General features: G+C 37.9%; 1 protein-coding gene across 14 annotated transcripts in view; it reads right to left on the reverse strand.

Annotated features, from left to right (window-relative positions):
- Positions 1 to 9,399: 9,399 nt before the first annotated feature.
- The window catches only part of lmo7a (LIM domain 7a), a 64,000-nt gene continuing 46,641 nt past the window's right edge, over positions 9,400 to 26,758 (reverse strand). For 4 of the 14 annotated variants that reach the window (XM_073855099.1, XM_073855109.1, XM_073855111.1 and 1 more), the window contains 21 exons: positions 26,534 to 26,676; positions 25,685 to 26,351; positions 24,025 to 24,261; positions 23,780 to 23,894; positions 23,147 to 23,308; positions 22,278 to 22,450; positions 22,129 to 22,192; positions 21,757 to 21,807; positions 21,577 to 21,618; positions 19,140 to 19,165; positions 18,517 to 18,624; positions 18,334 to 18,423; positions 17,617 to 17,846; positions 17,295 to 17,351; positions 15,061 to 15,116; positions 14,739 to 14,897; positions 14,281 to 14,473; positions 13,979 to 14,203; positions 13,713 to 13,821; positions 10,149 to 10,253; positions 9,400 to 10,055 (listed from right to left, as the gene is read on the reverse strand). In XM_073855099.1, coding sequence (XP_073711200.1) covers positions 10,035 to 10,055; positions 10,149 to 10,253; positions 13,713 to 13,821; positions 13,979 to 14,203; positions 14,281 to 14,473; positions 14,739 to 14,897; positions 15,061 to 15,116; positions 17,295 to 17,351; positions 17,617 to 17,846; positions 18,334 to 18,423; positions 18,517 to 18,624; positions 19,140 to 19,165; positions 21,577 to 21,618; positions 21,757 to 21,807; positions 22,129 to 22,192; positions 22,278 to 22,450; positions 23,147 to 23,308; positions 23,780 to 23,894; positions 24,025 to 24,261; positions 25,685 to 26,351; positions 26,534 to 26,676 — 3,033 coding nt within the window. In that variant the 3' untranslated portion in view covers positions 9,400 to 10,034. The remainder of the gene's footprint in view (positions 10,056 to 10,148; positions 10,254 to 13,712; positions 13,822 to 13,978; positions 14,204 to 14,280; positions 14,474 to 14,738; positions 14,898 to 15,060; positions 15,117 to 17,294; positions 17,352 to 17,616; positions 17,847 to 18,333; positions 18,424 to 18,516; positions 18,625 to 19,139; positions 19,166 to 21,576; positions 21,619 to 21,756; positions 21,808 to 22,128; positions 22,193 to 22,277; positions 22,451 to 23,146; positions 23,309 to 23,779; positions 23,895 to 24,024; positions 24,262 to 25,684; positions 26,352 to 26,533; positions 26,677 to 26,758) is intronic. The other 10 variants (XM_073855100.1, XM_073855103.1, XM_073855102.1 and 7 more) reach the window with 10 other exon arrangements.

Consider the following 26,758-nt stretch of genomic DNA (forward strand, 5'->3'; position numbering starts at 1 on the left):
CCGGACCTAAGTGCAATTGTTAAAAAAAGAAAATTGGAAGATATGCGTGATGAAGTTCATAGTAATTTTGTTTATGGCTAATAAGTTGTGTTTGACTTAATGCGCACTGCGTAGATCGATTGGCACGTCCTAATAAAACTCCAGATAGATTAGAGGATTTGTGTATGTCAATGCTGTCAGACAAACTGAACTCACATAAACTCAAAGTCAGTTTACATCTATATGTGGACAAATGGTTTCTTCTGTTAGCATCTCAAAAGGAGGTCCAGTTTAATCATTTGAACATGCTCACAAGACACATCTCTTTCAGGATGAGCCCGCCAAGTGCTCTCTCATCCTTTATCTCATCAGCTTATCTGTCTTTAACAGCAGGGATGTCATCATGCTGGGGTCTGTAAATGGCAGCCTGAGTGCAGTGTTTCAGGACCGGCATAAGCAAGTCTATTGATCTAGTTTGGCCAGCAGACCTGGTAGGGGGTGGTATTGTCAATAATCTTTAACCTGTACAGCTGTGGAATCAGCTGGTAGCCCTTTAATTGAGGATTGGATGCGCATGACCTATACTATCCCTGTTATTGGAAATGCATCATGGGAGATTTATATTGATAGTGCACAATCTGTCACTCAACCCAGTGAAATTGGAAGGACTGAAAAACTTAGCTAATATTCATTTATCTTAAATGCTCAAAACATGAGATTGGGTTTTAAGTTAAACAAATGCAATCTTATGGCAACAAACAATGTTAATGAAATTCGTCGGCTCCGGCTACTGCAGCTGCCCGATTCATCCCTCATGTCAGCCTGCTTGCTTTCATCATCTAAAGGATGCAACTAAATAAATGCTATTATTGGCTGAGCCTCATACATGGAGACGATCACACGTACGGATCCTCTAAAGATAAAGAGGTTGATGTAGATGCTTTATTTGGAAGATTAAATCTTTTATGCATTATAAAAAAACTAAACAAGCATTTCATTCTTGATCGGACAGGACAGCGAAACAAAAATCATATCAGTCAGTAAGAAACAAATACTGCATGAGGGACTCGTTTTATTAACCACATAAAACATTTTAACTGCTGACTTTTTTATGTTTCTTTTAATACGTAATGACTTTGGGGTGATTAAAAGTAGCTTGACATATTCACAGCAGCGAATCAGGATAAACCACCTGAGGAGCAGGATTTGTGTCGCTCTGTTGCCCATCTTATCAACGTGCAGCTGCTGCTGTAGTTCCCTAATAAAGAGAACTATGTAAAATTCATACATTTAAATCCACTGGGCAAATCAGTATTCATGAATTTCTATTCTAATCAGAGCTTTAAAAGCATGACTGTGTTCCCAAAACTGACTTTGTCTTGTCACGCTGCACAAAAATAAAACCACCTCAAACTGCACTTTCACTTGCGACATAATTGTTTCCGCTATTTTACGATGATGGTTGTGGTACACGGGAAGCCTCTGTCCTTAATCCAGTTACACATAATACCTTAGCTCACCTCCATTCTGAGCACATGTATTCGTTTCTATGACAACAGCTGCGTCACCGACCCTAGAGATCCCTGGATCAACCGAACTGCCATCTTTGAAAGACCTGAGGTTTATTTTGCAATACATTTGGTACATATTTACATAGCGCGGGCATTAGGAAGGTACAGTGAGTCAATTTATAGAACTCTTACATTTGTTATTAAGTGCAGGCTATGTATTGAAGGAAATATTATAAATATAATCATACTAATAAAAATAATACTGTATACCTTTATCATGATGACGTATTACTAACAGAGTTCACGTAGTCGTACAGAAACCTCCAACAAACTGAACCAAGATCATAACTCTTAACCTTGTGTTTGGCATTCCATGAAGATTAGGGACCATATGGTTTATTCCAGTCATAAAAATGCAGGTTTGGCCTTGTGTTGTCACGAAACCCATCTGTGAGTGTTTGCCTTTCACTGTCACCCTGTGCTGCAGCGTTAACTTGTTAATTCATGGAATAACGCTCCCACAGGCTTACTTTTGTCCTTGCTCTTCACTGCTCAATATTAGATGTCATTGAGGTAAGATACCAAAAATATGTGATTGAAGGTCATAAATTCTCTGTCCACATCACATATTTGCCTAGTTTGAGCTTTCCCAGGTAAAAAATAATTTTATTAAAAATATACTTTAAAAAAGTGTACCAAGTATATTTTCTACATTTTGTACTATTTTCGTATAGTATAGTAGGTGTATTCAATTATGTATTATTTTCAACTTAACATCTATTTGACTACACTTCAAGTGTAAATAGTATACTAAAATTGACTTTTTTAAACTTCAAGTGCACTAAAATACACTACTGAAAATCAAGATTCATGAGAAATTAAGCACCCTTACAGTACAATTACATTGTATCACCATTTTAATGGAAAACAAAAACACTGTAAAAAATACTTTGCTGCCTTAACATTTTTAGTTAAATCAACTCAGATTTACAAGTCATGTCAACAGAGATGAGTTGTCACAACTTATAAAATATAGTTGAAAAAAGTCTTAATTTTAACTTAATTTTATAAGTTATAACAACTCACCTGTGGTTGTGGCAGCTCATCTCTAGTCGAGATAAATAATAGTAAGTTGATAGTAAGTTGAAATGACTTGTAAATACAAGTTGATTCAACAAAAATCTAAGTCAGCAAAGTATTTTATACAGTGAAGACATTGCAGCGCAAATTATAGTTGTGTTTAAGTACATTTTTTGCATACACTAAAAGTATACTTTTAAAAAGTACATATTAAATACTCACAACGCACAACAAGTAGAAGCATACTTGTTTTACCTAGGTTGACTCTCCTATTTGAGAGTCTTATAAAATGAGAAATTTATTTTGTTAAAACAAACCATACATATTGACAGCAACACTATCAGTTCCAGTTTATATAGACCCTTTTACAACGAATGTGATCAAATAGCCTGCTTGGCATTTTGGCAACGGAAGTGTTGTTATTAAAGGGGCCATGGCACAAGACTTTTTTAAGATGTCAAATAAATCTTTGGTGTCCCCAGAGCACCTATGTGAAGTTTTAGCTCTAAACACCATATAAATAATTTATTATAGCATGTTAAAATTACCACTTTGTATTTGTGTGCAAAAATATGTTGTTTTGGGTGTGTCCTTTAAAATGCAAATGAGCTGATGAAATTCAAACACTGATCACAATGATGGTGGTTACTTAAAACTCAATTGTGCTTTTCTCTGCACTAAATGGCAGTGCTGTGATTGGATGGTCCAGATTAAGGGGTGGTATTATTATAATAAGAGCTCCTTATGACATCATAAGGAGAGCCAATTTTCAACGACCTATTTTTGCATGTGCTTGTAGAGGATGGTTACCAAAACTAAGTTACTGGGTTGATCTTTTTCACATTTTCTAGGTTGATAGAAGCACTGGGGACCCAATCATAGCACTTAAACATGGAAAAAGTCAGATTTTCATGCCATGGCCCCTTTAATGTGTTAGCAACTCAGAAAGTTTATCAAAACGGTTTCCCAGCATCAAAATGTCTGGTTGTTGCATTTGATTGCACTAATAATATAGGTATATATGTATCTGGCAACTTTATATTTAGGCATCTGCTAACGGATCTGGTAGCTGTGTTGAAAAAGTTAATAAAGTCAACTTTTGAAAATAACTTTCTCTGTCTGTGTTGCTTCACTGCTGATTCTTGCCATACTTCCGTTGCAAAAATGCAGGCGCATACGCTGCCACGTCATCATTAAAGAGTGTACAAAGAGTAAAAAGGTCTATGGCGTTTTTTGTTAATTTGTTTTGGAGCAAATTCTTCCAAACAAAATAAATATATGTTGACATAAATATAAATGTAGAAATAAATGAAAGTGGAAATAAATAAATGCATTAACAAATAAATAAACAAATGAGTGAAAAAATAGAATACCACAAAAATAAAGAAATAAACATAGAAAAACTCCTTTATTTTGTTTGTATGTTTATTTTTGTATTTATTTATTTTTATATATTTTTTGTACATTTATTGAATTATTAATTTTGCACATTTGTTCCTCCATGACCTTAGATCAATATTAAAGAAATCAAGGTTATTTTTCACAGAATGTTCTTTACATTATGTAAGATGATTTTATGTAGAATAAAGTGAATCACAAAAATGACTTTAGCTAGCTTTTCTTTTCACACATTTGTTGTTTATAATCTGATGTTTTAATTGATGGATCAAATCATTTGAATTTGATACCTTATAAAAGCATGCTAAAATGAAACTTAAGAGCAGTGATGGGAATAACGGCGTTATAAATAAAAGTGTGTTACTTTACAGCGTTGCTTTTTCAGTAACGAATAACGCTGTTACCGTTACTGACAATAAAATGCTGCACATATAATTGAGTATATAGTACCCGAGTAGGCTCTATCTAAGCCAGACAGTAGGACCTGCAATGTTTTTTTCTCTAGTGTGTGGGTTGCAATATGTTTATGGGGACATGAATAGTGTATAGAAGTGTTTAATGACATGTTTACTATAAAGGCTATAGGGGAATTAAATGTACAGTTTGTACAGTATAAAATGCATTGTGTCTATGGAATTGTCCCCATAAACCACACATGCAACGTGTGTGTGTGTGTGTGTTAGGACACATGATGATGATTGGTTTAATTTCCATTGTTAGCCAACCAGGCAGAGTGGTGCATGTTTTTTGTCACACTCAAGCACATGCAGTCCGAGCAGTGTAAAAAAAAAAACGTCCGAGCATTGTTGCCAACTTGTTGACTTTGTCACTAGATTTAGCAACTTTCTAGACCCCTTTAGCGACTTTATTTAAAAAAAGCGACTAGGACAAATCTAGTGACCAAGTCACACACACCCGCAAGGACAGAGCAATGGCAAGAACAACGAGCTCAAAGGTAACGGTCGCAAACACAAAGTATAATAAGCACTAATTTTCCATTGTTGAGGTTTAGGTCAAGAATGTTATATGTCATGTAACGTGCAACTAAGAAGCACCACACATGGTCACATACTGCCACAAAATTAGTGGTTTCTCTTTAGTGTCCATTTCATTCATTTAACATTTATTATTGGCGGCATCAAAGTTAGAAATATTTGAAAAAACTTTAAGTAACGCAATAATTACATTTCCTGGTAATTAGTCCCTTTAATATTGAGTTATGCATTTAAAGTCCTTTAATACAGCGTTTCTTAACCAGGAGGCTGGGGGCCACCACATTTAAATAAGCTAAACATGGAACAACATTTGTCTAGTCATGCAAAAGCCAAAATTTTGCGAGTAGGGGGGGCATTCAAATATTGTTGTGGGCAACAGGGGCCTTGAAGTGAAGAAAGTTGAAAACCACTGCTCTAATATACAATGGGGTTGTGTTGAACCACCACAAAATTGGTCTCTTGAAATCCTTAAAATTGTTTAGAATAAAAACAGATTGACAACATTAGCTTATGACTTAATATTCACCTCCATGCACAGCTCAATGGTAGTTGAATTCACAGTGGGCTGAAGAACATCCTCTTCTTGGCATAAGCACTTTAAGCATATCTGTCTACTCCGGCTTGGCCGTAGCATTCATGAGCAATGAAACATTTTTCATGTCAGTGAAAACGAAGGGCACATTTCATAAGAGGCCACGTATTAGACACGGTGGTACAGTAAGACAAGTATAGATTGGATCTTTGAAGTATGCCATCAAGAGAAATTAGAAATCAGTGCCTGCAGTAATAGCACTCTGAAAAAAATACATGCCACATTTTTCCCCTCACCAAATCTCCATTCTATAGAAGAGCACATGCTCTGCCTTTTTGTAAGAAATCCCTTTGATTCTCATACCTGAACAAATTCTCTCTCTTTTTAGTGAAGTACCCACAAACTCAGATCTCAGATGTGCCTGTTGTGCTTTAAAGTGAAGAGGAAACGCAAGGCTGCTTCTTAACTATGGATTGAGACTTGTGTTGATGTCATTGCTGGGTTACTAAGTACTGGTTTAATGACCACTTTACTCAGTAAGCATATTACCCACCTCCATAAAGCAACGCAGAGAGGCTGACAATAACAAGCCACAACATGCAGAACAGACAATCAAAGTGGAATTAAACTACTGCTATGTAACCCAAACAGGATTACTTTTATCTTTGATACTTTGAGGTGTTTCAGGAAACAGCACTGTGACACGAATTTTGATTCATCATAAGAAATGTCCGTATTTCTAAGTACACATTTTCTTGAACGAGCACATGGACACAGCGGTATCATCCTTTTTTCTTTATTGATCCAAGGTATCGCTTCAAGCTACTAATCAATCCTGGACACACCAGGATTTAGTTTGCTTCAAAGGTCAGGGAACAATCTTTTTCAAAGCGTGCTTATCATGATAAAAGATCAGTTTTATGAAGAAAGAAGACACAATAAGCTTCAGCCAAATATGAGCAAATAAAAATATTTCGGGGCCTCTAAATAACCATGCATAACTTCAATGAACACTTTAAAAATTCATTTTAAAGCTCACATAACACACGCTGTTTCTGCATTTCTGATGTTAATCTGGAGTACCTATAGAGTAGTATTACATCCTTTATATCTCCGAAGACTCTTTAGTTAAATCAAATTTATAAAAGAAAGATTAGCTTTAATGATTCTTTCCAATAACGTAAGAAAAAATAAAGGAGGAGGAGTTACTACCGCCGGAGGAGCGAGTACGAGTCATGCAACACTATACAACACTGTTTAACTTATGATTCACTACATGTTCATGTCATTTATATAATATGCACGCGCCTATTTCCATTATAAGACAGAAGTCTTACTTACCGAGTGCAACTCATGACCCGGTTGGGACTTTTCAATGAAATCCATTGCATCAAACACACACGCAAAACTCTGCTGCTACACCGGATAATAAACTATATTCATTGTTTTCATAAGGCTGACTTTCTTCTCCTTACATCAAAAAACACACTTCTTTTTTCATGCCATTGTTTTTAAAATTAAACAAAGCTGTCACGTGATGTGATGTTTGTAAGTTCTAGCATCTCCCGCTGATTGACGGGTGGGCGGGGTTTTCAGAGGGAAGTGCCCATAAAAAGAAGTGATACGTATAGAAACCCCTGAAACGTTAGCTGGACCCGTAATCGAAAAAAACTTTTTTGAAATTGTACGAACCCTGGCGAAGTGCATTCGGCACAAAAAATACTCTGTAACACACCCAACTGCTTTTTTGACACTTTGCCTACGTTTAGCATGAGGAAACAACTCTATAACTGTGTTAATAAGTCAGAATGCATGAAAAACCATTGAACCACCCCTTTAATCAATCTGAAAATAAAACAAATGTTCAACTTTATTGAGTGGTTGCTATAAAAGCTAATTCAACTTTATTTTTAATAATTTATAGCAACTCCTCACTGGCCAAGAAAGTTGAAATTAATTATAAAGTTAAATTAAACTTAATTTAAACATAACAGTGTATGATTTATAATGGACTATTAAGACAGGTAAAAATGACTTGTAAAGGAAATTTAGAATAGATAGCCAGTGTGTTTGAATGTGTCTGATAGCAACTGATAATGTATGACAATTTAAGTTTTGTTTATAGCTAAATAAATATTAGCCTTTCCTGTCTTAGTATTTCCTGTCTTTATAAATGTATAATTTTATAAATGCTACCTAGCTAATACGTTGAGAGAAAAATGGTGTTGCTTTACACAATGATGTTCAGTAAGAATCCACAACCATGGCAACTACATGACTGACATCAGTAATATGGACTAAAATTAGCATCAGTACAAACAGCAGGTGGAAGAGGTTGAGAAGTGGATGAAATTTATTCTTTTACCCAACCAACCAAAACTAAAGATGATCAGACAATATCTCATCAGCATCTCTTTAACTGAATCTCTATGAGCCCTTGTACCACAGTTCAATTAACTGTCAATTCATGCCAACATATGAAGGCAAGATCACCTTTGAACTATTATTTGAAATGATTATGTGTCAAAGTGATTGTAATCCTTGTAACAAACCTTGTTCCTATACTTCAGAGGTTTTCAAACTTTTTTTGGCTTGCGCCACCCCAAAAGAAAATTCATGACGTAAAAAATCTCAAACTTAAAAATTGAGTTAAACAAAACAATAAATTATACAATAACGTGTTATTTGTTAGCGGTCTTATTTGAGGTTTAATTTCAGAGAATTGATTAGCCTGGCTAACAACCATATGCAAATTTTTTCGTATTTGAGGCGTGGTTTACAGTACGAAAGCCCAGAGCTGTTTATTGGGCGCTACGAATGTATATCAAATGCGTCTGTACATGGCTCATAGCCAATCGTTTCAATTATACCAGATGACGTATAGAGCGACATCAATTCAAACGTAAACAACTTTTATCGGTGCGTGTGCACACAGCTGAAAGCTATGCAACTAAACCGGTAGCTATATATTGATATTAAAAACTTAGTGGCACACCACAGTACAGGCATCCTCGATCCGTACAGCAACACGATCGGTTTCGCACATGTGCGAAATTACGTCACTTCCTGTCATCGCAGACTTTTTACGTCAGTTTGCTCAACTGGGATCCGTTTTGTTGGATAAACAAAACTGCTTTGGTGTGTTGTATAGACGTCGTCATCGTCTTGCTGCCCCCTCCCCGTTCTGTGAATGGTTCCCTATATTAGGGGCAAAAAGGTACATAGTTTCCATGCTAGACTTGCAGCGTGAATAAATTTGTGCGCAACGCAGCACAGGGAAACCCAGGCTAAGAATTGATAATAAATTAATGCATTTCATAAAACAGGGCCCCCTGGCACCGTCTCGAGACACCCAAGGGCCCCTGCTAAGTTTGAGACCCATTGATATACTGGGAAGAAGAAAAAAGCTGGAACTGACAATGGGTAACAGACAAATTTGAATATGTGGGAAACACAGTAAAATAAAGTGTAAGCCATTGTAAGAATAGTTTCTCTATAACCCTGTTATATTTTCTCATGTGGCAGTGCTGTCTATTAAAATGTGATGATCAGCAGTTGATGTTCTCAATTAAAAATAAAATCAGGCTCTAATTGCAATCTTATATTTATAGCTATTTGAATGTAAAATACCATAATCATAATGCTTCTTATAGTACCTCTGGTAAATCTAATTTACTTTCAGAGGACCATCAGTGAAATCCAAACAGATGATTGCGGTGAGCAGATTTAACACCATTATTTACGCACAAACTGCAAATAAAGCCACATCCAAGTATTGAATAAAAATCTTATATGACTGTGATTGAAATTTAGGCTTTCAACAACATAAATGATTAACAGCCAGTCTTAAATTAAGAAATAAAATGAGATGAATTAGTCAAGTAAAACATGGCCAGGAAACATATTACGGTTTTGTTTTCATTTATTTACAATAATTGCAGAATATCTAGCTTTTAAACATTCCTCACTTACCCCTGCAAGGGACTTACAAAGACACACATAATAGATGCTTTCAATAAAATAACTCATGAGTGCTGACTAATAACCATACCACTGTCAAATAAATTTATAATGCTTTCTCTTTAATTACCTTTCCCATCAGAACAGAAAAAGGCACACAGACAATAAAGTCAAAAAAGCTGAATATTTCAGCAAACCCTCATATAGCAAAGACCGCAGAAACAGAGATAAGCAATGCAATAAAATAGTACATTTCTATCTTAAACACTTTTAAGATTATATAGACAACAGTTAAGCCAGCCAGAAATAATCAGAATCTTTCAATGATGAAAAAGACAGTGTATGAATTTTCAATATTTCGGTACATGCACATCCCGTTCATATAAACAATTGCTAATACTTTGGCATAAACTTAAACTTAGGAATCTCACCCACTCAGTAAAAAACAAGAATAGAAGCTCACTGAATAATCATGGTTTGTTAAATCACCCAATGTTCATCACTTCTCCACCAAGATCTTGTGTTTACAGTTCCTTATCTGTGATTGGTTCCTCCTCGATCTGCTGCAATACAGTGAGGTCACATGGCGGTGGGCTGCCCAGCTGGATAGAGGAAAAAGACGTCACATGAAATCATTGATCATGAAAATATATAACCAAACAATACAGACAGTATTGCAGAGGTGTTTGGCCTAGTTTTGAGTCGCATATAGCAGGTGTTACAGTAAAGCTGTTGGTTTCGTATTCTGACTTCTGCTCCAGCTTCCGAGCCCCCCAATTCAGACCTGCAGTTAATGCACTAAAACAACAGATGAAGGAAATGGTTAAAAAACAGGAACCTGTGGGTATACATACTTACCTTCACGAGAAGAGTGAAGGCAACCCCTATTTTGAGGTCTACGGCAATACCACGAGAGAAAAGGAAATAACCACCAGCAAAAAGGATCAGAAATAATTCAATGAAAAGATTAGTTGGAGGACAATTTGGTGTAAATGAGAGGATGGACGAAACAGAAATGATTTGGAGAATGAGGGGGTTGAGCGAGGAGTGACTGAGCTTTAGATAAACTCAATGAGGTAGACACTGGAACACATTCAAGAATTTACTAGGAATAAACACCACTCAGTAATATTGACCAAAAGTGTACAACTGACATCTTTGCTCTATTTAAATATTTTATGAAAGATGCATTCAAAATTGTGTATGTTGCATTAGTGTGATTGGAGTATACACTCCACTGTTAAAAGTAAAAGTTGGATCAAAAAAATTGATTAAAAAAAACTTCAATTTGGAACACCTAAAATAGTAACAATTTTAACTTTTGCCTATTTTGTACTTTAAGGAAGCTCAGCTTTGAAAAGAAATTAAGGAGGCTTTGCAAAAATGACAAACACACCATGCAACGTTTATGAATAACATAGCCCAGGACATTTGGCTACAAAATTTTACAACAAAAAAGAATCAATAATTATTGATAAAAGATGAAATTATAATCAATGTCACTACTTTATTACCTGTGAGCTTTTTGTTTACCCTATTAAGCTGTATAGTTTTTGCCAAATTATTTTGTCCACTCTTGTACCTTAAAAATTCATGTTCTGCCCATACACCTAATACTATTATGATTTAATCTAACCCAATGTGATATTAAAAATTAAGCAAATATTATACAAACGCCCTGATGGACATCACTTTTGGACAGTACTATACTGTATATATGGTCAGTTATAAAACTCTTGTGCATTGTTTCAGGCAGTTTGGTAAAGATGGACTGTAAGGGGCCAGTCACACCAAAAGCGTTTATGGCAGTTGCAGGCGCCTTTTTTGAATGATATTCTATGGGCAGGGCGCGTTTGCGCGCTGTTTATGCGCACCGAGCGCCTTGCGGTTTTTTGCCGCCTGCCGCGCACGCGTTTTTGAAGGAGCGCTGAGAGCGGAGAAGCGCCCGACGTCATTCGCGTCTTTGCATTGTCCAATCGAATGAGGGGAGAGGCGGGCCTTACGTTGTGATGAGTGAAGTTTACAAACAAGGTCCCTCAAACAAGGTCAGAGCAAGCGCCCTCTTTTTAAAATTTCTGCTAATATGACAGTTAACAGCAAAAGAGCGCTCACGCTTCAATATTTGATTGACAAGACAGTTGACTCGGTGGTTGCTTAGCAATATGAAAAGCCGCGTCGCACTGATCTTTTTTTTAAAAAAGGCAGTGCGTCGTGCCTTGCGTTTGCAAGCGTTTAAAGCGCTTTTGGTGTGACTGGCCCCTAAGTGGTTAGTGAATATGATGCAGAGATTTGAGCTGAATTACTGCACACTAAAGTAATGCAACCGTTTAGTGAATTCTCCCAACACAAATTGGATATTTTTGGCATATAAGCAGTAAAAATCCTCACAAAAGCCAAATAACAAATTAAGAGTTTGGTTCCAAAACGCAATAAACGCCATAACCCAAACCCCCCACCCCCGCTAAAATCAGTATTGTATCAAGTCAGTATTAAAAAAAAAGTCAATCCTTAATTTTACGCAAAATTTAATATCCGCAGTGTTATTCTGTCATCTTTTCTCCCTTTTTCCCAAAATGCGATAAATGCCAGTCCTCCTTCTCTGCAGAATGCAATAAATCCGCTCAACAAATCACAGCGCACCATTAAACGCGTTGTACAGCAAACAACAAGCGGCTTGTTGAATACACACGGAATCCTAGTTTTCCTCATCTACTTTGTTTGTTGATCACGAGGTACAAACAAAAACAAAATAAATATAGCTGCAAGCAGCAATTGCCGGGTTTCGAGCATAAAAGCACGTCAAAAACGTCAGACGTCGCTGACCAGGCTGAGGAGTTACACCCGAACACAGCCACAATGAATGATAGACCACCTCGCTCCAGACAAAACGAAAGAGATGGTCAAAAACGGACCATACGGACAATGTATGCTTACACACACGAGCACCTATAGCATAAACATGTAACGTCCTTAATGTGACATTATGAGGATAATTTGTAAACGAGAATGAGTTAGACCTACAGTGGACAGCAAACACAGCTGCAAAGATTATGCTTGACATATTTAATGTCCTCCTGAATTGTGTTCTGGTAACCCCAGAACTAAGCGTAAGGCGAAACTTGGCATGTTTTGTATCGATGTACTCATTCAGGACTCCTATGAAACAAGTCCCATTAAAATACGTAGACTATTGGCGTGTAAAATATGCATCCGACCACTAGGTGGCGCTGCAACGAAACTGTGCATACTCCCTCAGGTCCTGGATGCCATCACAATTACCAAGTACTGTGTCATTACGCATAGGTTTGGCGAAGATACAACCTGAATTTTGTTGCCATTGATAAACCTGTGGTGTTTTTTTGTGGCGGGGAAGAAACGCAAGCCACCAAAATCAAATAATGTACGCGAGAGGCACTTGGGAGACAGAAAAATGTCGGCTGTTGCTCGTTCTCCCGACAGCATCAAGTTTCTGTCATGCTAACACATTGACCCCTTGGGATCTTATGAAAACTTTTAATTATTTTACTAAGTCAACGAAAATCGAGCAGGACTAAAACATTTTACAGCTGATCACTGTCAAAAAAGATCAGTGACGATATTCCAAGGATGACAGCAGCAATGACAGTATTCTTAATATGACAAAGTAAGTGTTTTGATTAATGTCATTATTATTTAATCAGTGTATTCCTCTAGTCAACTAAATAAATCCAAGTTGTTTTTTTTCAAAATGCAATACATTTACTGAATCAATATATAAATGTGCAATCATCTTTGCCATGTTATATTTGTTGCATTTTGCGGGAAAAAATATTTTTTATAATAAATCTGTCAAAATCAATTATAGTTTTAAAAGTTTTATGTTATTATAACCTAAAGATGCTATGTGAAAGTTTGTAACAGAAAATAGTGGTTTTCATCTTGTCACTTTCTTGGTATAGAAAACACGTTTTTACTGAAATTAGTCAAAATGGATTTATGCGTTTTGGAACCAAACTCTTCAAATATTCCACTTTGGCAAAAGGGTTTTTGTAGGACAATCTTAAAAACTGCAAGGGATTTTGTATCTATAGTTAAAAGTCTAAAGTCAATTCTGTTTCAAAAGGTTTGGTCAGTGAAGCAGTTAAAAGGGTTAAAAGTGTCATTTTGATTCTTTGAGTGCACTGATTATAATAAATGTAAAATCAAGCAGGGCAATTTAGGTTAGTAACTGTTGAAGCCAGATAGGACCTGACCTCAAGAGTAGCCCTGAACTCTCACCTTGAAACAAGTCAAATGATAACAGAGCCCCAGAGACTCGATGATCATGGCTGCTCCTTTGCCCAGTGGCTTATTACAATACGAACAGATTTTCCTGCCACTCACTGACCTAGATTACAGAAAACATGATCTGAGGACGCAGCAACACAGTCGTGCACATCTGCCCACATGGAGTGCAAACAAAATCTTCTAGACAACACAAATATGGGAGACATATGGCTGCAGGATGGGTGGATGTAATTGCCAAACGCCATAGAAAGAAATACCTGTTTCGTGGTGTAGCTTGAGTCTCTGGCTCTGGTGAAATAGATTGTCTCAGCGAGTTCATAGACTGAGAATTGTGCAGAGCAACAGACCCTGGACGTCCACTATTGTAGGAATTAGAGAATGCCGAGTAGGGCCGGCTGTAATCTGGTACGGAGGTACTAGAAGGTGCCCAAGATGATCTCCAGGAAGAACGAGGCGCATCAAGGTTGTCAAGAGACTCGCCTCTGCAAACAAAGTATTTGTTAGGAGTTATAAGCCTGTAGGTAACACTTACATCGTTTTTTTTTTCAAATCTACTGACCTCCTCATTGGCAGATTGACAGATTCTTTCTGTGTGTTATTGAAAAGGGACTGCTGGCGAATCCAGCTTTTGTCTGTGTTTAAGGAAGTCTTCTTCTTCATCTCCTGAAGGATCTGCTGCCTATCCAATTCAGCCTGTGACTGTGGCTCTTTCTTGTAGTCTCGGTCGACTTCAACCAGACCTCCGGTCGCTGCTGGTCCCCACCATAAATTAAGCAACAGTTAATTATAAAGGTGCTAATTGGGTTTGATGGTTGAACATAGCGTAATTTGACATAAAAAGATTTCATATCATCTTTATCAGATTATCTTTATATATTATTTTGAATCAAGTACTGCTGATCGCAGGTACACAATGCAGGCTCAATTTCGTTGATTTAGCTGACACTGGATTTGTGTAAATCAAGCCGATCTGATTGGTCGGGCACATTGATTGGCGTGGTTTCAGGCCGCGCCCACCTCTTTCCGGGTTTCTGTATTTCATGGCATTAATGATGCTCCTCCTCTCGAGCTCGAGCTCACTCGCTGCCAGCTGCTTTTGGACCTGAGGGTTTTTCTTACGCCTCAGTTCCTCTTCCAGCAGCCATCCCGCCAAACCCCTGTGCCTGCCGTACACACCTGCACAGAGTCCCAGACTCTACAGCACTGAACTTCAGGTGATCTAACTACAGCCTCCGAAAATGTAAGGTTGGATCGCGTACATAGCGTATTTATCAGTGGTTCCTTATCGCTCAAACAAACAATAGACACTTAAAAAATAAAATAAAAAATAAAATCTGACCTTTAATATCTGGTTTTGTTACTTCATCGAGCTCTGGAGTAGATTTGGACAAGGACCTGCAAGACAAAATGAATGAGATGTTGAACTTTATTAGTCACATAAACATACAGTGAAATATGCAGGGGTGCTAAGCAGTGTTGGGTGTAACTAGTTATTAAAGGTCACCTTCTTCCTGATCCTATTTTTCAAACTTTAGTTAGTGTGTAATGTTGCTGTTAGAGCGTAAATAATATCTGTAAAATGATAAAGCTCAAAGTTCACTGCCAGGCGATATATTTTCTTTAACAGAAGTTCCCTTTCAAAGCCAACAGAGAACGGCCTGTTTGGACTACAGCCCTCTACTTCCTGATTGAATGACGTCAATATAAGAGTTTTTGACTAAACTCCGGCCACAGGAATACGTCAGTCGCCAGCTTTGGCTCAAACGGCTCTGCTAAGCTAAGCTGCTGTTGAATCACAACACACTAAACAAACTAGACAATCAGAACTCATTACATATTTCTGAAGGAGGGACTTTATAATACAAGGAAGACATCAGCCCGTTTTTAGGACAGTGAAAACAGCGCTATACAGATAAGTAAATTGTGTGAAAAATACCGTTTTTTTTACACGTGAAACACGAACATGTTATATAGCGCACTGTAAACACAATCAAAGCTTCAAAAACACAGGAAGAACGGGACCTTTAAGCCATTAGTTACTGTAATTAAATTACTTTTCCTTGAAAAAGTAAAGTAAGGGATTACTCTTATTTATCCAGTTATTACAGTTACTTTTGATGTAATTGAACTAAATACTGTGAATAGACTGTAGAACAATTATATAACACAATAGTAGATTTAACATCAAAATTTAAAGTCTAATGTTAAAATGCATGTTTTTTATGTATTCTTCTCACTTTAAATAATTTGGTGAGTTAATAAGAATAATGGTAATACTCTAGTGTAGTTTCTAATTCTTACGAATAACTGGTTGGTTATTAGTTTTAAAGGCGCTCTAAGCGAATCTGTGCGACATCACTTTTTGTTGATGTTTGAACTGTTTTCAAACAAACTGAGCGTAGCTGACTCCTCCCCTTCCCTCTCCCTTCCGTGCTTTCATGAACGCGCCCAATCCCCACCCCCAAATCCTTCTTGTTGTTTATTGGCTGGAACACTTTGTTATGTTTCGTTTTGTTATGTGTTGTTATTGGCTTTTGTGGAGCCTGGGCTGTCTACAGAGATTGCGTTTTTTTACAGTTTGATCAGCGGTCAGTTAGCACGCAGATAGTGAGGAGATGTTTGCTGTATGTAACAAAAATGTTTTATGGTCTAAAACGCGTGAATTCGCTTAGAGCACCTTTAATATTACTGAGATATTCGGCTGTTTATTAGTACTTAAAAAGCACATATTAATGCCTGATTCTGCAAAAACTTAATCTACATCCTTAACCCTACCCAATTCCTACCAATACTTAAAGGTTCAATGTATAGTTTTAAGTATTTAATTTGTCAAAATCAATGTCTTTATTCATAAATATGTCCTCGTTGGTGTCAAATGACCTCTGCCAATGATCTGACTTTTCTTTGTAAGCTTAGAATTTCTTCTCTTTATTTACATTGAACGGGTAAGTCCAAGAAGGCTTCCATAATGTTTGGCCATATTGAAAAACTATAATAGCAGAGAGGGACAAAAAGCACTAGCCTACCGCAACGCATTTTCGTTCAGAACACGTGAACCAGTTGAAACGGACAAGGAGGTCAGTTATTACATAACGGCTAACGTAGTTGCAACACGCCTTTGGAAAAGCGATGTAGTTTGAATGCAAAATATTATTTTACCACTAGATGAGAGAAAATCCTACTTATTGTCCCTTTAAACTTAACAACTACTTTACTAAATATTAATAAGCAGTAATTAGGAGTATTTTAAAACAAAAGTAGTTTATAGTTAGTAAATAGGGACAATTGCACCTTAAAAAGTGTGACCAGAATAATTTATGTACTTTTATATGATTTATTTAAGCCGTTATCCTTGTATCGTTTGCTAAATATGATTTAGAAAGTAATTAGTAATAAGTAGTTTTTGAAGAGAGTAATTTGTGCAGTAATCTAATTACATTGAAGAAGTAACTAGTAATTCATTACTTTTTTTAGTAACTTGCCCAACACTGGTGCTAAGCACAAGAGCTTTGAGTTTTGTTGACATACAGTTTTGTTAAATAAAAATGCAGTACAAACTTAATTTAGGTTTACCTGTGTGAGTAGGATAAGTTACGGTAAGCATTGGTAGAGCCAGAGGAGTTCACCTTACTGTGGCCAAACAAAAGGTAAGCAACACAGGTAAGCAGATGTTCATGCCACACATATGCATGATAGAAGACATTAATGAAAAGAAAATGAGCATGGTTAGATCGAACATTGTTAGTATGTAGAGCTAATGTTTGTCAAGCATGCTATATTATGCTACGGTGCTGTATGCATGCTTCAGAAACATTTAATGTTGCACAGAGATGAGGCATTAAATAATATAAGTGCGCGTTGAATTAACAAAAATGTTTTCAAAGATGAATCTCACTCTTGCTCCCGAAGTCTCCTCTGCTCCTCCTGTTGCCTCCTCTCCTCCTCTCTTCTCTTCCTCTCTGTTTCCTGACGCAGGCGCTCTTCCTCTGCCCTCTTCTTCCTCTCTTCCTCAAGGCGCTGTTGTTCCTCTCTTTTCCTCCTCTCTTCCTCTAAACGCTGCCTCTCCTGCTCTCTTCTCCTCTTCTCTTCTTCTTGCAATCTGGAGGCCTCTTGCAGAGTTTCACTCTATAGACATGGACAAAATGGACATTCGTGAATTCAATCCCAAATGCCCAATGGTCTGGCTGTCAGTATAACTCAACCTGCTCCATAAATTATTTTAAACATCTATCCATCCATCGTCTAGACTGCTTATCCCTATTAGGGTTGCAAGGAGCGCTGCAGAGCCCACCCAACTATCTCAGGCCGAGAAATGAAACCATCCTGGACAGGTGGCCATTTCTTAGTTTATTATGTACTTTGTCAAAAATAGTCACTTTTTATGTTAAACTCTTAAACTGTTCCTGTAGCTCAGTGGTGGGTTAGCAGCAAAAAAGGTTGTGGGTTTAAACCACAACACACATACTGATAAAATGTATACATTGTAATGCACTGCAAGTCGCTTTGGATAAACTTTTTTGATAAGGGAAAAAATGCTAGGTGCACTTCACAAACAGTAACAAAAGTAATCACAACAACAGTCACAACAATCACAAGTTAATATTTAGCAAACCTTATTATTTCTGAAACTCGATTCTCCAAACTCCTGCTGGGCCTTTTTCCACTCCTCCTCAAGTTTTTCTTGGTCTTTTTTGTACTTCTCCTGTAGGGTTTATAAAGGGCATGTAAATAAATTGTAATATTTAAATCAAAGCTTTACCTCCAAACCATTAACGTAGAATACTGTATAACATACCTGCAACAACCGTTCCTGTTCTTTCTGCCATTTCTCCTGTCGTTTGCGCTCATCCTCCTGGTCCCAGGACGAGCGGATGGAGGATGTAGTAATGGAGGGTGTAGGCAACTAAAAACAAAAGACACAGAACTTGTTTAAGCATTAGAGTAAAAGCCACCGGCCATACAAAATAAAACAACCTTTCAAAGATTTTTCCATGATCACATCTAATCTTCTTGTATGACTATTTAATAGAAAACACCTGCTTGTGTTTCTATAATAAATAATTTTTTTTGAACAAATTAGTGGTTAATTGATGGCTTACATAGATGACTAAGACATACATCTCTACCCTCAGATCCGGACCTTTACAAAATTAATCTTTCTTCTGCGTTGGGTTAGGTTTTTAATCCGATGTAATCTTTCGTAAGGTAGAGAGGTTGTCAATGGGGTGGTTCCTTTAACAAAGGTCCAAATACAGTATGAAGCATTTGGAACATGTATGTACCAATGTGTACCTCTGAGGTACCAACATGCACCTTTAGGTACATAAGTGTACTTTAACTTTTGTCCCTTTTTGTACATTTCTTTTGAGAGTGTAGATGCAATATGTGAAAAATGTTATGTTAGGAGTAACAGCTTACATTTGGTATTGCTGTATCAGAGCCACCTGTAAAGAAAAATGTAAAATTAGATTATTTCCCCCTTAGATGTATTTAAAACAGCATGGATCTGGAATGAAATCCTTTGTGCATAATGGTAGCCTGAAGAAAGCCACATGAGCAGCATTTTATCCAGATGTATGATAACATCAAATCTGTTCAAATAAGAAACTCATAATGCAATGATGTTACAAAAGAGTTAAACACATGCAATGGCTTAGATACACAAACCAACTGAATAATAAAACACATCCCACAGATAAACATCTTTCACAAACTCCCCAATGTGAGGCAATGCCACATGCAGAAGCACTGGCTGTTAGTAAAACCAAACCAAATCCATACATGCCCAGCACATGCAGTAGTCACATTCAAAACACAGTACCAACACACCACACTGACTTCATTCCTCTCAACGCCTGCTATATTTAAGTACGTAGGCCTACAGCAGGACTGACTTCAATGTGGGAGCAGGGCAGTGTAGATACTCAAGAGATTTGTTCACACTGTCAGTACAAATCCGATTTTGATGCATATCCGTATCATTTTATCTAATCCGTTTCAGGCTATATCCAGAGGTGGTATGAAATCAGTTTCAAATTGCATTCCCAGAAATCGTTTTCAGTCTGACCACTCTTATCGCATCTGTGTAGCTTTTTGATTACCTCATGCTGTCATGTCACGTAAACGCAACCCTAGCGTGAACTTTGGAACAGCCAATTTCTGACAAAATGATGGTGTGTTTGGGAAAGTCCATGTATTGGGGATTATAGTTTCTACAACATCAGACGTCGAGGAAGATTGTTGGCCAGCGCAACATCATTGCCAGAGAAACAGTGCAGATAATCCTGAACATGGCAGAACGCTACAGGACGCACAGATCAGATATGAACAGCTGTGATACACAATATGGACAGTGAGTCTGTCAAATCGAATATGCACCAAAATCGGATATGGACTGATAGTGTGTACAAGGTATTTGTGACTATCATAATATTAAAATGATGCATTGTATAGCAAAATATTAACTTGCTATTGCTCAGATGTAGTTAACTGTTTTTCTAAAAGTGCTTTGTATGTTGGTATTGTTCCTGACATGCTGTCTTATAGATGCCTCAGAGCATCACTAATATTGTTAGGAACCAGAAGTCTGAGAGCTGCAATTTGTCACATCATATGTATGCATGATTTTTACACAAATAAGCAGTGATCACCAATAGAAGTGTATATATATTTGCAAAATGCAGTACAAATGCCTACTGGAAATGAACTATACAGTGCTTGAATGTATACACTGTCAGAAGCAATGGTCAAAAATGGTCCAGAGCCGTCACTGGGGTGGTACCCTTTCCAAAAGTACCTCAGAAGTACATATTGGTACCAAAGACTCAAATGTACACATCTGTACATAGTACATATTAGGATATTTTTAAAGGATTAGTCCATTTTCTTTTAAATCCAGATAATTTCCTCACCACCATGCCATCCAAAATGTTCCTTGTTCAGTCAAGAAGAAATTATGTTTTTTGAAGAAAACATTGCAGGACCCCTCCGACTCCAATGGACTCCAACAGGCAAGTTTCAATGAAGTTTAAAATTGCAGCTTCAAAAAACTCTAAACAATCCCAAACGAGGCACAAGGGTCCCACCCAGCAAAAAGATCGACATTTTTGACAAGAAAAATAAAAAATATGTATTTTTAAACCACAACTTATCGTCTGTCTCCGGTTCTGTGACGCGCCAGCGCGACCTCAAGCAATACATCATCACATCAAGAGGTCACGGATGACGTATGCGAAACTCCGCCCCAGTATTTACAAGTGTGGAGAAAGAGGACCGCTCCGATGATGTTGTATGTCAAATGATACCAATTAATGTCTTTGTGTCAGTTTATTATTTAAAATGGTCCGCAAACGTGCGTTCCATATATGTAACACGTGACCTTTCCATTACGCAATTACGTGGTCGCGCTGGCGCGTCACAGGACCGGAGATAGACAAGTAGTTATTTTTCTTGTCAAAAAGGACAATCGTTTCGCTAGACAAGACCCCCACGCCCCGCCCGGGATCTTTTAGACCCCTTTGAAACTCCGTTAAAACTGCAATTTTAAACTGCATCAAAACTGTTACGTTTTGGGGTCCATTAAAGTCCATCAAAATGAGAAAAATCCTGGAATGCTTTCCAAAAAAAAAAAATGTTTCTTCTCGACTGAACAAAGAAAGACATCAACATTCTGGACTACATGGTGGTGAGCAAATTATCTGGATTTGTTTGTAAGAAAATGGACTAATCCTTTAAAGGGTACTGCCCTAGTTTGTTTCTAACAGTGTATGAGCGTGTTAGAGTACTCAGGGTAACTTTAGACAGCATGTCAGAGCTTAAGATGGAAGTGGACACTGCAAACTCAACCCCCCTTTACCACAGAGGTACACCAGAGAACTGACTGACAGCCCTGCCGAGCCTAAGGGAAAAGCATAGAGGTTATGATGGACTTCTGGCAGAGAGAAAGAGGATGGAAAGATGAAAATCTAGTGGTTCCCAGACCCCAAAACACACAAAGCCTGAAAGCACCAGCACTCAACTGATGCTGTTCTGTTACCTTGTTCAAAAAACTCTGATCTCCTTTTTAAGTTTTTCAAAGAAATGGACTCTACATGGGAAATAAAACGTTAGAAATTGAATTTGTAAAACTTGGCTCAGCTTTAGGGAACTACATTTTGCAGTTTTATCACAATGCTTTCTTATAAAAGTGAAGGTAAAAATACTTTAATTATAAGAATCCGTGTCTTGTTTCTCTTTTGACTTTTGTTGAAAGTTAATCAAAAACAACCATTCTTGTATTCAAGCTATTAAACATGTTCAAAATGTACAAATGCTTTCACAAACTATCTGCACAACATGCGGTTTATAAAACAAGCATATCAGAAACAATGCAAAATGTTATCCAGCAATTAGCTGAAAAATCCTTTACCTTGATAATTCACTGCTCCAGACTCCTCACGTAAACCACCATTTATGCCATTTGAGCCATAAATCTGAATATACAGAATGAGAAAGGCATTCAAATATATCCACATCACACAAGCATCATAATTAAATAAATGATTACTGCTTGCTTACATTGGCAGGCTGCGAGCTGACGTTCACAGTTTTCACAACAGTGTCCTTGGCTTGGGATGTGAAATCCAGGTTGGCATTGAAGTGTGACTCAGGAGAACCTAAAGGATCCAGACTGGTCAGATTGATGGTCTTATGGCTTTTAAATGGAAGGGAAGGTTGGTCTCTGCCCCAGTCTGATTGTGCCATGCCAACAAAATCATTCAGTTTAAAAACACACAATTACCATATAAAACAAAGCCATGCTGAAACAAAATGCTTAAATGAGACATCAGACAGACCACCTTCCCCTGCCATGCAGTTAACAGACTGAGAGCCACACACCAAGTTTAATAAATATTATTAATCTGCTTAAAAGCACTCTTTTATAAAGAAGCACAAACTATATAACATACATATAACATATACTGTAAAACACACAGTAAAGACACACATGAACACAACATGTGGCTACAAGCCAGACCAGCAAGTAGATGTTAAGTTAAGTGTGTGTGTGTGTGTGAAAAAGAAAATGAGCCTTGAGAGAGACAGAATCACACTGATGGGCACAAAGAGATACAAACTATAAATGTGCACATTACTATAAGAAACGTTTTACAATGCAAACTACAGACAAACAGTACACTGTCAGAATTTTTTTCCTGAGCTATCACTGGGACAGTACCCTTAAAAAGGTCCTATATACCAATCCCAATATGTACCTCTGAGGTACTAATATGAACTGTTTAGGTACAAAGGTGTACTTTTTGAAAAGGTACTGCCCCAGTGGCAGCTAAGGACCATTTTTTCAGACAGTGTCAAGTTAAAAAACAGTTGCATGATGCTTCAGTCTGGTAATATTATTTCTGTTGGAAAGTTTCCCATGTACTCACTGTTCCTGCCATAACTGCGGATGTCCATAAGAAGAGCGCCCTGTTTAAGGGCCTCATCCATCCTGTTCTTCCACTCATTATAGCTCATGTCTGCCACCTTGTGTCCGTTCACCATAAGGATCTCATCTCCAACCTTCAACTGACCGAGCTCTGCTGGGCTGCCTTCTCACACACACACAAACAATGAATGAGCATTCAAAAATGTAAATACAAAACAAAATAAAAAAAATAATGAAATTTTAAAAAAGTAATGCTTGACTAGATTAAAGGCATAAATGCTAAAGAGAAGGTGCAGAGGCTACACATTGGAAGGCAGCAATTATTCTTAAACAGTGATTTAGACAACTAAGCATTGGTTTTGCACCTCAAACTATTTAAGACATTGTGATCCATTACTGTCCAGGGTTAAAGATTTTCACCAGGCTCTTCGGATTCGACCTAGATAAATTCTGCCCTATATACAGTAGCTTTTGCAACAGCACCCCTTATGCATTTTATAAGCATTCGCTGCATGTAGAGCCTCATGCTTTATTCTCATTGGACAGCACGGCACACGCTGACATATTATTAGCATCCTCTGAGACATGTTGATAGGTCATGTTTAAAAACACTAAAACATGAAAGCTCCTTTACCTGGCACTACAGATTTCACCCGGACCCCTGTGGAGTCCCAGTTAGACTGGAAGCCGAAATCTTGGCTGCTGTTGGGTTTCTGGTTTAGGCTGATCCTCATGTCGCTGTAGTCCTCCTATGAGACATCAACAAGTGTGAGTGATTATGATTAGTTGAGATAGACGTTTGTGCAATGTTTAAAGCTTGCTTTGATGAAAACCCTCCCTATAGCTGGCAGGTTATTGCTCATGAGAGCCATCTCTTACCTTATCGGGAGAGCTATGGGGGGAGTACGTTTTGGACAGGGGAGACACCCTGTTGACCAGAGGAACAGATGAGAGTGTATGAGCTGCTGATTTCTCCTCTTCCTCTTCTTCATTACTGCTCTGTGCAGGGCTGCCCTGAGAGAGATTTTCATCCTCTGTGGCAAACTGTGCATATCGGCTGGGAACTGTGGGTTTTCTGAGGCCGTCACCGTTCATTCGCTTTTGAGAGTCATCCACCTAAAAAGATTTTTAATTGGAATATTCATCTCTTTCAGGGTTCCCACACCTTAGTTAACTTCGAATTCAAGGACCTTGCAAGGACTTTCCAGGTCCAATACCCTCAAATTCAAGGACTAAATGTGGGGAGACATTTCAGGTTACATCATGTTACCTTTTAAGATACATTGTTAAAGATTCCTTTTGCGGGTACTCGTGCTGGGTCACTGCGGTGACACTTTGGGGACGCCTCCAGGGTTAAGTGCGTCTGAATGTGTATATCAAATTCAACCAATGGTGAGGCTTAACGACAAAGACAGGATGACGGGGGAGCCAGGAAGTATATTGCTATCTAAAGTATTGCCAAAGACGGCGTTACAGGGACGCAGGAAGTATGGCAAGGGAGACGCAGCGTCTCGCTCACTTCTCAGGCAACAACAGTTACATTCGTAACCCGAGACGTTTTCATTTGTCAAACACAACTATGCAAAAAAGCATTTTGTTATGAATCAACATTCGCATACAGAAGATATAAGCATTTAAAGTGAACAGTTTAGCACGTGTGCTTAAAAAGTCTAGAATTTTTTTTGATATTATCCTACACTACACAGGGAATAATATGGATTTTTTCCAGAAAACTTCTTGCATAAAATAGATTCAAGCACTTTTAATGACCTGTATCTATGCATGTATATTTTCAAAACTTCCCAGGGCCTTAAATTTTTCCCCCCAGATTAACAAACTTTCAAGGATTTCAAGGACCCGTGGGAACCCTGCTTCATATACCCAATATTGAATTTGAGATATACTTTTGGATTGTTGTATATTGTCTGCTCTTTAAACGCAGAATAAATCAAGCCTATGCCTAGATGGATCCTGCTGTCTTTTTTGCATTTTATGCACACATTTTAGGGGGAAATTGGGTAAATATGGTGAAAATTGGGGTGCTGTAATTTATTAATGAATGTCTTCAAAAATTCATATGAAATATGTAGAGTGATAAGGATAATATATTTCATTAAGAATGATGGTTGTATCATTTATGAAGGAAAATTCAGAGCTCCGCAGACAGATATTTCACGTTGGCCCAATCATTAACCTGTTTTACTGCAAACCGGTAATAACTGTCACCCTTTCTATGAAATTCAGGCTAGTCTCATAATCTAATTCTGAGATTAGGTGCATCAAAGTTCAATTTCACTCTTTAATTTTAATCTTTGACATGTCCTTAGTCTATATAAAATATATCATTGTTATACATGGTTGTATTTTTACATTATGTAGGATGATGTTATGTAGAAAACAGTAAATCACAAAAATTACTTAACACACTTGTTTACAATTTACATAATCTACACAGATCAGTACTTTATTGTAAATTGATCTCATGCTGTAACAGACTAAAATAATATTTCAATAAAAATGACCAAACAGGCCCACCTACCGTAAATGTTCTGGGAAGGGAGGCAATTCGATTAGACTGCGTGCCGAACGGCCTGGGCGTGACTACAGAGGTCAGTCTGGCGCTATCTGATCTCGGGTAGATCCTGGGAAGGGGGGTAGGAACTTGATCGGGCTGCTTTGTTTCTACTGATCTAGGCTTATACAAAGAGGCAACAGGGCCGCTGGAGTTCTCAACCGGCTTTGTGCTGCTAATCGACTTTGACTGTTGAGAGCTTTCGAGAACGGTGCTGGTGATACTGGTTTTACTGATGCTGGTGGTGCTGGGTGTACTGATGCTGGTGGGCTTGATCTGGCTGGTGGGTTTAATCTGGCTGGCGTTGCTGCTGGAGATAACTGGTACTGGATCATCCAGAAGGCTTCGGGTAGTTGTTTGGCTTTCAAGAACGTTGTTCGTCACGTTGCGTTGTGAGAAGCTTGAACGCTCACGTTTGGCAGGTAAATCGGTATCGTCTAACGCCGGGGTGCCAGCAACAGGTTCCTCTTCCTTTAGTGATGGAACAGAGGGCACTGAAGCTTTGTCTGTAGGTGCGTAAGGGGTGTCGATGGTGTAGCTACGTGGTGGCAATGTTCTGACTCTTGGTACGGGTTCTTCAAAGACATCATCGCTACTGAAATTAAAGCTGTTCCTGTAGCGACCTCGGCTCTCTCTGAAAGAAGTGAGGGAGGCAAGACAAAAACTGCGATTAGATTACACTTTCACACTGAACTGAGACGTGATCAGAGAAAGTAGCACAGACTGTGCCCTCTTTTCTAAAAGCACACAATGCATGCAATACAATGTATACAGCAAAATGAAATGAAAAGGAAATGCGAGAGAAGGTATGGTCACCTGTCATCCTGCATTTCACTGAAGGTCTTTGATCTCCTGAAACCGCTATCTGTAGTGACCTGCTCGATCTCGTCTCTTTCCTCCTTTTTCTTTACAATATCAGAATTTACACTTCTGCGCTTGTTTTTCCACCTTGTAAGATCCTGCAGGAGTAAAGAAAAAAATGCTCAACCACCATAACTAGAGCACAGGTGCTTATTCATAATGTAGGAGGGACAGTACAGG

This window comes from Misgurnus anguillicaudatus, chromosome 17 (assembly GCF_027580225.2).
Source record: "Misgurnus anguillicaudatus chromosome 17, ASM2758022v2, whole genome shotgun sequence".
In the NCBI taxonomy this organism is placed as follows: Eukaryota; Metazoa; Chordata; class Actinopteri; order Cypriniformes; family Cobitidae; genus Misgurnus; species Misgurnus anguillicaudatus.